At 44.9% G+C, this 10134-nt stretch overlaps 1 protein-coding gene and 1 long non-coding RNA gene across 2 annotated transcripts; one reads left to right on the forward strand and one right to left on the reverse strand.

The window, feature by feature from the left end:
• Window positions 1-208: 208 nt before the first annotated feature.
• Window positions 209-676, reverse strand: LOC149387569 (uncharacterized). Its single transcript, XR_016300515.1, has 3 exons — window positions 639-676; window positions 477-558; window positions 209-351 (listed from the first exon to the last, which is right to left on the reverse strand). It is a non-coding gene; the product is annotated as an uncharacterized LOC149387569 (long non-coding RNA).
• Window positions 677-9171: 8495 nt separating this feature from the next.
• On the forward strand, window positions 9172-10132 carry LOC149387570 (transcription termination factor MTEF1, chloroplastic-like). The gene has a single exon (XM_089623295.1). The coding sequence runs from the start codon at window positions 9308-9310 to the stop codon at window positions 10130-10132; it is 825 nt and encodes a 274-aa protein (XP_089479421.1). The 5' UTR covers window positions 9172-9307.
• Window positions 10133-10134: the final 2 nt, after the last annotated feature.

Raw genomic sequence — 10134 nt, forward strand, 5'->3', positions numbered from 1 at the left:
AAGATGGGAATTGCTCTTGTGGAGATTATTGGTGACTTTCTTGTCTTTCTTTTTCAAGTACACAACTTTAATGTTAAGATTGTCCATTTAATCATAGCTCAATAGTAAATAAAAATTGGCCTACTCTTGTTATTCAGTTGTGAGTAATTTTTATTTATTCTTTTATTGAGAGGTGATTTGAGACTTGCATGTAATCATCCTCGTCGGCTTCAACGTTGTTTACATCGTCTTTGCTGAGCACATTTCCTCTCTTTTCTTGCCTCGCTTTCCACTTTTCCACTCTGTCTTTCCATTCCTCATTGGACTCATTGCCATAACCTTCTCTCTCTCCCTCAAATTCCTTACCAGCAACTACACATTCCAATCACAGCAACGCAATTAATTGAATGTAAATATATATATATATATATATATATATATATATATATATATATATATATATATATATATATATATCGATTAGGAAATCCAATTACCACTTCCTCCAACAGAGAAAGCGTGAACATTGGGCTGCCATTGCTGATTACTGTTATTATTGTTATGGTTGTCTCCACCGTCCTGTAAAATAAATAATTATTTATAATTGCCCTGAAAATGTCTTCAAATAGATCTTCCGGGAAATAATATTTTTTTTTTACCGAGTCGTTGGCAAGAGGATTCTGATCTGAGTGATCAAGCCAAAGACGATTCTTAACTGGAAACTCGTCGTCAAAATCTTCTCCATCAAATTCGTTTTCATCATCCCCAGCGACCCTGGGACAACCTGAACAGGATAATAATAACTTAGGCCATCGAATTGGTAGTTCAATTTTATTTTATTTTATTATTATTATTATTATTTTTTCGTTTTGTGCTATGAGAACTTTTTGACCATGTTAAACAAAATAGATTGATCATTGACTTCATAAAAAAAAACAGTGTGCTATGTAAAACAAAAAATAAAACTAATAAATTATCACTAATGGTACAACTCTTTTTGGATATTTGAAGAGTGACCTAATTAATATTAATGTCGATATTTGGGGGGTGCGTATAAAATCTAATCTAAAATTGGATATATTAAAAAAAAAAATTACACATTCTGTAATAAATATTTTTGACTTATTGATGATTTATATAAATGGTGGAATTTTGAGGGGGAACGAATCCTAATAATTTGAGTAATATTTATGTGGATAACTTTTTAAAATTGGCTTATACATAGTAAATTGTTTTACTAAGGTGAATGCAGATTGCAAAATATGAGGTTGAAGGACATCGAATGTAAAATTTATCAGACCTTTCTATTAAAAGAACATTATTACTTTATGTTTAGGGGGAAAAAATCCTATTTATCCTCTAAGTTGTGCATCTATTTGTGTGTCTTTTGAGCATAACTGTTTATTACCTAAGTCTCCCTAAAAATAGTTATTTAGTAACTCAAATACATCCTTTCGGTTAGGTCAGAGATCTCTCGGTTTCACTTCATATATCTTTTTTATTCTTCTGCTTTTTGAGCTGCGGTTTCTGTTTGGCTGTTTCGTATGATATATTTTTCGAAGATTTTACATTGCTGATTCAGTATTTGAATCAGAAATGTGAGACGCTGATATGAGAGAGAGAGAGAGAGAGAGAGAGAGAGAAGGCGAGAGACAACTGATTTTAACAGAATGATCTCATAATGAAATCTTACATTGGTAAATACGAGATTGCAGAACAAAAAGCTAGGGAGACCGAGATAATCAAGAAACAAATAGAAACAGCAATTACAAAACGAACTAAACATGCATAGCTAGAAATTACGAAATAAAACGAAAAATTAGATTATTCTTCGATCATATTTAATCTGATACGTGGTTGAGCTTGAGGTTTCTAATCCAGCAATGGAAAACAACTAAATAATAATTACGTGAAGCCACGAAATTAGTGGTTTGTGAATAAATTCCAGTAATTAATTAAATACATGAAACGAAATAAGTCTTCCGCTACGAGTTTTAAGAAATAATTTTTAAAGGTTTTTATTTTCGTTTACGTCGAAGTTTCAAAGCGTTTTATATTTTGGTTGAGATTTAGATTATGGATTATGTTTTAGTATTTTTGCTGCTATGTTTGGTTTTAAATTCGTATTTTCAATTTTGGTTAAGTACTTCTCGTGAAGTGTTCAATATGCAATCTTAATATTTTTCTTAAATGCTTTTGTTTCTTTTCAAGATCTTTAAAATTTTGGTTCGCCTTTATTCGATGTGTTTTTTTAAAAAAAAAATTCCTCCAAGTTTTCTAAAGAATTTTCTAAAGTTTAAAAAGTAAGATAAGTAAGACGGTCCGAAAAGTCGGGTCGTCACACACTGTGACCATCATAGTGGCCTCGGTTAGTGTGTCGTAACGGTCCTTAAACGACACATCTACACTAAGACCTGTCCAAGTCGTACACTTACCACAAGTGTAGAATGCTCCCACATAGTGATCAACCTTCACCTATGTGTTCCACATATATGACTTTAGATATAGTTTTCCAGGCGTATATCAGTCATCGACCATGTTTTAGCACACCGCCCGAACTCAGGTGCCCAGCACATGACTCAGTTAGATACGGAGGCTATGGAATAATGAATGTTTAATAAATCTCATTAAATAAGAAATAACGCTTTCAATTCAAATAGATAATAAATGTCAAAATTTATTTTATTAATAATTTCAACGAGAATTTACATAAGTATCTTCTCGTGGGCAAGAATTCCTAACAATCTCCCACTTTGACCTAGAGAAGATATGGCATGTATCTAAGGCCCATTCCTCCCACGTGTTTCACGAACACATGTTCAGATAGTCCCTTTGTCATTGGATCCGCAATGTTGTCCAACGTCGAGATCTTCATGACTGCCACGTCTCCTCTTCGAACTATTTCTCTTATAAGGTGGTATTTTCGCTCTATATGCTTTCCTCTCTTATGGCTGCGAGGTTCCTTCGAGTTTGCGATGGCTCCAGTGTTATCACAGTGGAGTTGCACAGACTCGTTCATGTTAGGAACTACCTCCAGTTCGGCTAAGAAATTCTTAAGCCAAACAGCCTCTTTGGCTGCCTCGGAAGCTGCAATATATTCAGCTTCCATAGTAGAGTCTGCGATACTAGATTGCTTATCGCTCCTCCATTGAGAGTGAACACTGATCCAGACGTTGACTTCAACATGTCACGGTCTGCCTGAAAATCAGAGTCAGTGTATCCTTGTATCACCAAGTCATTACTTGTGTATACAAGCATCATGTCTCTAGTTCTCTTAAGATATTTTAGGATATGCTTAACAGCTACCCAATGTTCTTGACCAGGGTTTGACTGGTATCTACTAACAACTCCCACTGCATAGCATATATCGGGTCTAGTACACAACATGGCATACATCAGACTCCCAACTGTTGAGGCATATGGAACTCGACTCATATCCTCCACTTCTTGCGATGTCTTAGGACACTGCTCTTTCGACATGAACTTTCCTGAACGAATTGGCAACAACACCTCATGGGCATTTTGCATCGAGAAGCGAGAAAGTACCTTATCTATATAAGTACCTTGAGAAAGAGCTAGTAGTTTGTTCTTGTTGGAATTGATCTAGGGTTTAAGAAAAAGTTTAACGCTTCGTTAAGCGGCGGAATTTTAAAAAATTTATTTTTCAAGTAAAATAGTTTTGACAACCACGTCCTTGTCACAAAATTTTGTGACTAAAACCATAACCGATCGAACTTTTAATTAAATGATTCAAACCAAGAATTTTCTCGCTCGTTCTCGATTATTTCAAATATATTTAAGGTTTCTCGGAAATAATTCTCGTCCTTGAGAATTTATTTTCTTAAATTATCTCCGGAAAATTTCCTCAAAAAATAATATATTACTCGAGATGAACTCGATAAATCCTTCCTTTCATTCCGAGATTTCTCCTTACCTTGATATATTTAAAATTAATTTGACAAACTTATCATCCCAAATCCAAAAATATTGGAAATACTTCTTAGAAAATTAATTTACATAATTTTCTCATCCTTTGATTAACTTAATTTACAACATTAATCTTAAAACTTCGAGTCGCTACAAAAGTCGATCATTCAGACTCGATCAATCAATGTACGTAAGCAATTCCTTAATTAATTTACCCACATTTACTGTGATACATGATTGTAATCAACATGAATACAAAACCCTAAATATTGCCGCATTAGTCTTTAACTCGTAAACTAGCAGCTTCAGCCCTAATTCTCGATTAATTTTGGAGAATATCGATTGCACATTGATCCTAGTTCGTTAATAGCTACGGTGCGATGGATGATTTGTGGAGTGATTTTCCAGCGTTGGACGAGGAGTTCCTCTTCAGCGACGAGTTCAAGAAGAGCGTTCGGGACGAACACGACCTGTTGTTGAGCGAAGAGTTTTCTTCAATTTCAGCGGAGTATTCTTGCGTTACAAGCAACCCCGACGAGGATGAGAAGTCAACGCAAGGACGAGTAGGACCCGGGAAGTGTATGAAGAAGCTGTTGCTGTGGAAAGAGCGTTGCGATGCAGAGGATGAGGCGAAGAACAAGTCAAGGGCGATGAGAGGGCAAGAACGACCCGGGAAGAGCATGAAGGTGCTCTTGGAAAAGCTTCACGAAGCCAAGAAGACGACAAAGACAAAGACAAAGTCAAAGACAGGCACGACTGTGAAGGAAAGGATCGCGAAGGTTCTCAAGAACAAGAAAGCCGAGAACACCAAGGCCCACCGGCTCTTTTTCCCTCATTAGTTAGCTAATTATTTATTGGTATTGTTTGTTTCCATTCCATTGGATATATGGTTGTAATTGTAAATACAAACTGAATGTTAAATGCTGAGAGTTGAGTGGGTGCCAACCTAGTTGGGATGTGCTCAACCTCTCATATATCATTCCTTTCTTGATCAATATCAATGAAGTATTCTTTTTATTTCATTTTAATAAGCTGAAGTATTAAAAAATTAAAGTATATGATGATTAAATAAATACCACCACGTAATTGTTCATAAGCTGAAGAAGGCCGCACGCACACACAACCTTTTTTCCTATAACTCCGCCACCAAGTCCAACATGATGAATATACACGGCCCCCACTATTCATCCACGACCCGGTTAGATTTGTTTTGACTCGATGAATATTGAACCAACGCAGCCAAAGATCGGTTGTGTTTGTGTTTGTGTTTGTGTTTGTGTTTGTGTTTGTTAATTGTAGTTGTATATGAGTCATTTGGGGCATTGATCTGTGTGAGAGACCAATCTTCTCTTCGCTCATTTTGTTGATATAGAACGTAAGTAGTAGTAGTAGTACCATTAGTGTAACCTTGTCTTGAACAAAGTTGAACTGTTAAAATTTCAAGAATGTAGATACAACGAATGACTCAATGAATGAACTAACGCAGCCAAAGATCGGTTGTGTTTGACTTTATTTTTTATTATTTGCACGTTTTCGATTTCATAGGAGAAATTCTATTGAATTATTGTCATTTCTTCTATCAACCCGATGATCACCGCTTAAGGTTCACAGCCCCTGTACACTACATGCTTCTATGCAGCAACAACAACAACAAGAAAAATATCAAATCCTCCATCTTCTCTTGAAAACACCCGAGAGAAGTGTAAGGCCCGGAAATAGGGGACTACAGAGAAATTAATATATGCCTCCATTATTAATCTCCCAATCCCATCATTTTTACCATCTTATCATATACAATGCCAATACGTTCTTTTCCTGTTAAGCCGTTTTTTGGTTCAACGCTAATGGACACGTGACGTGAGCGGACTTGGCCACGTGTCTTCGAATCTGTGAGATTAGTAATGAGATATTCCTCTTATCGAATGAAGAACGAGAGAATTGGTTTCTCAAGCTCTTGGACACGATCGTAGAGGGAATATAATTTGGCTCGAGGGCCTCGGGTTTTGAGAGAGAGTGAACTTGTCTCTCCCACTCTAGAGAGAATGGAAGGAGATCGTTCCTCGTTTTTGTGTGAAAATGTGTGAGTGAAGTGGCTTTGATTCTCTTTGTTCTTGATTTCGGTCTCAAAGGTGTTTCTAGTGAGAGAAATAGCTGAATGGGGGTTTTGACAGAGTCTAGGTAGAGAGAGAAAAAGCCAACTCTTGATAAGTGTTTGTCTCAGGTATTTATAGTGAGGTGGTGAGAGTTAGGGTCGGGGTAGTATCATCATTTGACAGTTATTGGAGGGACAGTCCTGTTTGGAGGGGAGCGGACGAGACCTATTGAAGGGTCAGGAGCCGCCACACGTCCTGCCAGGGGGTCTGGAAGCTCGTCTCGTCCTACCAGGGGGTGACGAGACGTGGCGCGTCCTGCTAGGCGGTATAGAGGCTTGACTTGTCCTGTCAGGGGGTCAGGAGGCTTGTCCCGTCCCGCCGGGAGAGCTTGTCTCGTCCTGCCAGGGGGGTCCTGCTTGGCGGTCGGGAGGCTTGACTCGTCCTGCCAGGGGGTCAGACGGCTCGTCCCGTCCCGCCAGGGGGTAACGAGACGTGACGCGTTTTGCTTGGTCGGGTGGCTTGACTCGTCCTGCGATGGTGTCAGGGGGTCAGGAGGCTAGCTGGACAATGACTCATCGTCGCTTCGTCGAGTAGTCTGTCGGAGACTCGCCCGTCTCGTGGCTCGTCGCCTCGCCGATTTCGTCTCTCCTGTTTATATTTTATGTGTTGGGCTTATCCGTCTCACCGAGCGGTCCGTAGGGGACGCCGTCTCGTGGCGTGTCGTCTCGCCGAGTACGTCTATCCTATCCGTCTCGTGACATGTCACTGAGTACGTCTATCATGTCCGTCTCGTGACGTGTCGCCTCGCCGAGTACGTATATCATGTCCGTCTTGTGGCGTGCCGCCCCGTCGAGTACGTCTGTCATGTCGTCTCGTGACGTGTCGCCTCGCCGAGTACGTCTATCCTGTCCGTCTCGTGGCGTGTCGCCGAGTACGTCTATCATGTCCGTCTTGTGGCGTGCCGCCCCGTCGAGTACGTCTGTCATGTCGTCTCGTGACGTGTCGCCTCGCCGAGTACGTCTATCCTGTCCGTCTCGCGGCGTGTCGCCGAGTACGTCCATCCTGTCCGTCTCGTGGCGTGTCACCGAGTACGTCTATCCTGTTCGTCTCGTGGCGCCTCGCCGGGTACGTCTATCCTGTCCGTCTCGTGGCGCCTCGCCGAGTATGTCTATCATGTCCGTCTCGTGGCGTCTCGCCGAGTACGTCTATCATGTCCGTCTCGTGGCGTGTCGCCGAGCACGTCTATCCTGTCCGTCTCGTGGCGTGTCGCCGAGCACGTGTATCTTGTCCGTCTCATGGCGCGTCGCCTCGCCGATTACGTCTATCATGTCCGTCTCGTAGCTCGTCGCCTCGCCGCGTAGTCCATCGGAGACTCGCCCGTCTCGTGGCACATCGTCTCGCCAAGTGGTCCGTCGGGGTCGCTATCTCGTGGCTCTTCGCCTCGCCGAGTGGTCCGTCGGGGACGCTATCTCGTGGCTCTCCGTCGAGTGGTCCGTCGGGTACGCCATCTCGTGGCTCTTCGCCTCGTCGAGTGGTTCGTCGGGGGCGCCATCTCGTGACTCGTTGCTCGGGGCTCGTCGACTTCGAACTCCCGGTTCTGTGCTTCGAGGAGGCTCATTGACTTTGAACTCGCGACCGACACGGGTCTTCGCGGTGGTCGTGCTCGCCGACCACGTCTTCGCGGTGCTCGCCGACCGCGTCTTTGCGGTGCTCGCCGGCACGGGTCTTCGCTCGGTTCTCCGGACCGGCCTTCGCGGTGGTCTCCGACCACGTCTTTGCGGTGCTCGCCGACCACGTCCTTGCGGTGGTCTCCGACCTGTCTTCGCGGTGGTCTCCGACCGCGTCTTCACGCTGCTCGCCGACCACATCTTCGCGGTGGTCTCCGACCACTCTTTGCCGTGCTTGTCAACCCCGTCTTCGCGGTGGTCTCCGACCTGTCTTCGAGGTGGTGTCCGACCGCGTCTTCGCGGTGCTCGCCGACCACATCTTCGCGGTGGTCTCCGTCCGCTCTCCACCGTGCTCGCCGACCACGTCTTCGCGGTGGTCTCCGACCGGTCTTCGCTCGGCTCTCCGGACCGGTCTTCGCGGTGGTCTCCGACCACGTCTTCGCGGTGCTCGCCGGCATGGGTCTTCGCTCGGCTCTCCGGACCAGTCTTCGCGGTGGTCTCCGACCACGTCTTCGCGGTGCTCGCCGGCCCGGGTCTTCGCTCGGCTCTCCGGACCAGCCTTCGCGGTGGTCTCCGACCACGTCTTTGCGGTGCTCGCCGGCATGGGTCTTCGCTTGGCTCTCGGACCGGTCTTCGCGGAGGCTCGCCGACTTCGGACTCACGTCGGTTCACCGGCCACGGACTCGCGGTGGCTGGCCGGCCCACATGTGCTTCGCGATGGTTCGTCGGGACGGAGCTTCGCGGGGCTCGCCGGCCCGGAGGTAGGTGGCACTTAGTCCCCGGCTCCCGGAGTCGCCGACATGAGGGTCGCCGGAACGTGGTCGGATTCTTGGTGCGGATTCGCCATGGCGCGGTGGCTCGCGGTGTCGACGACAGCTCGTTGTGGCTTTGCTCACGAGTGGGTGTTGAAGAATATTTTATTCTTCTTTTCTTTTTTCTTCATGGCTGCTGTGTGTGCATCGTAGAGAAATGTTTCCTCTTTTTTTGTGTGTGCATTATGCTCTTTGCTGGACTCTGTGTGTTGTGCTCTTGGCTGGAGAGACTTTGAGAGTATTTTTCTCTTTTGCTTTATTTTTGTCTGGTGGCCGTGGGAATGGCTCCATGGAGGGCAAGCAAGATTTTTCTTGTCCTTTTCTTTGGCTGGATGTAGGAGTTAGGTCTAGTAGGAGTGAATGGGAGAGAAAGTGATATTTTATTGTTTTTCTTTATTTTTGTGGCTGCTGGAGCGAATGGGAGGGGAAGGGAAAAGTCTTCTTTTTTCCTCTTTATATGTCACGGCCAACCTCAATGAGAAAGATGGGTCAAGCAGGTTTAGGGTTTTGTTTTTTAAATTTTATTACGCGAATATAAATAAAAATAAAATCTATATATTAATGGAAAGGCATGCAAACGTACTTATCTAGTCTTCCCTTCTTGACCTTTGGACTATTTAGCAAATATGTCTAATAGAAGTTATAGAACTAGACAGCCTATATCTTCCCCGGACTAAATGCTTCCATGCAGAAAAAAAAAAAAAAAAAAAAAAAAAAAAAAAAAAAAAGAGAGAAAAATATCCATTGTCCACTCTCAAAGACCCACGCGAAAAACAACCACCTTTCAACTAAGACCACATATCCATAGTGAATTTTTTTTTTAAAAAAAATGATGGTCTCATCTTCTTCATCGCTTGACCACTTCTCTTCCCCGGCGTTTCACAACCCGATTTCCTCTCCGTCTCACTTCATCAAGTTGCGGACCTCCCACCGCGAAAACATCCGCTACCTCAAAACCGTCGGCATAATCCGCCCCGACATCGACCCCAGAAACCTCCCCACCTCCGACGCCGTCACCAGAATCCTCGCCGCCGTCGAGTCCCTCAAGTCGAGCGGCTTCTCCGACCGCGACATCCCCCGCCTCGCCGCCCACGCCCCCGACCTCTTCCGTCCCTCCGGCGGGCCCACTGTGGACGCCGTCCTCGCCTTCCTGGCGGACGAGGTCGCCACCGCCTCGCCGGAGGATTCCCGGCAAATGATTTTGCGGTGCCCGGCGCTGATATTCTCCGACGTCGAGTACTGCCTCCGGCCGAGCCTGGAGCTGCTCCGGCGGGTCGGGATGGCGGGGCTCGGGTCGCCCATGAGCCTGAACGCGCACCTTCTCAACACACGGGTCGACAAGCTCGAGAGGAAGCTCCGGTTCCTGAGGGACGAGGCGGGGCTCTCGGGGGAGGAGGCCGAGCGGGCCTGCGCTAGGGTTCCGGCGATATTCGGGTACAGCGTCGAGGGAATCTTGCGGCCCAAGTATGACTACTTGGTGTGGGAAATGGAGAGAGGGTCGGAGGAGCTGCTCAAGTTTCCGCAGTACTTTGGGTTCAGCTTGGGCAAGAGAATCGCGCCCAGGCACGAGCATCTCAAGAAGAGGAATGTCAAGATTCCTCTCAATCGAATGCTGATATGGGGTGACCAAAAGTTCTATGCCAAATGGAAATAACC

Source organism: Urtica dioica, chromosome 8, assembly GCF_054948205.1.
Source record: "Urtica dioica subsp. dioica isolate 48M chromosome 8, U.dioica_male_clone48M_v1_H2, whole genome shotgun sequence".
Lineage (NCBI taxonomy): Eukaryota > Viridiplantae > Streptophyta > Magnoliopsida > Rosales > Urticaceae > Urtica > Urtica dioica.

Excerpts from the sequence above, each read along its gene's own strand:
- LOC149387570 (XM_089623295.1), top strand. The coding sequence starts at position 9,308 with ATGATGGTCTCATCTTCTTCATCGCTTGACCACTTCTCTTCCCCGGCG.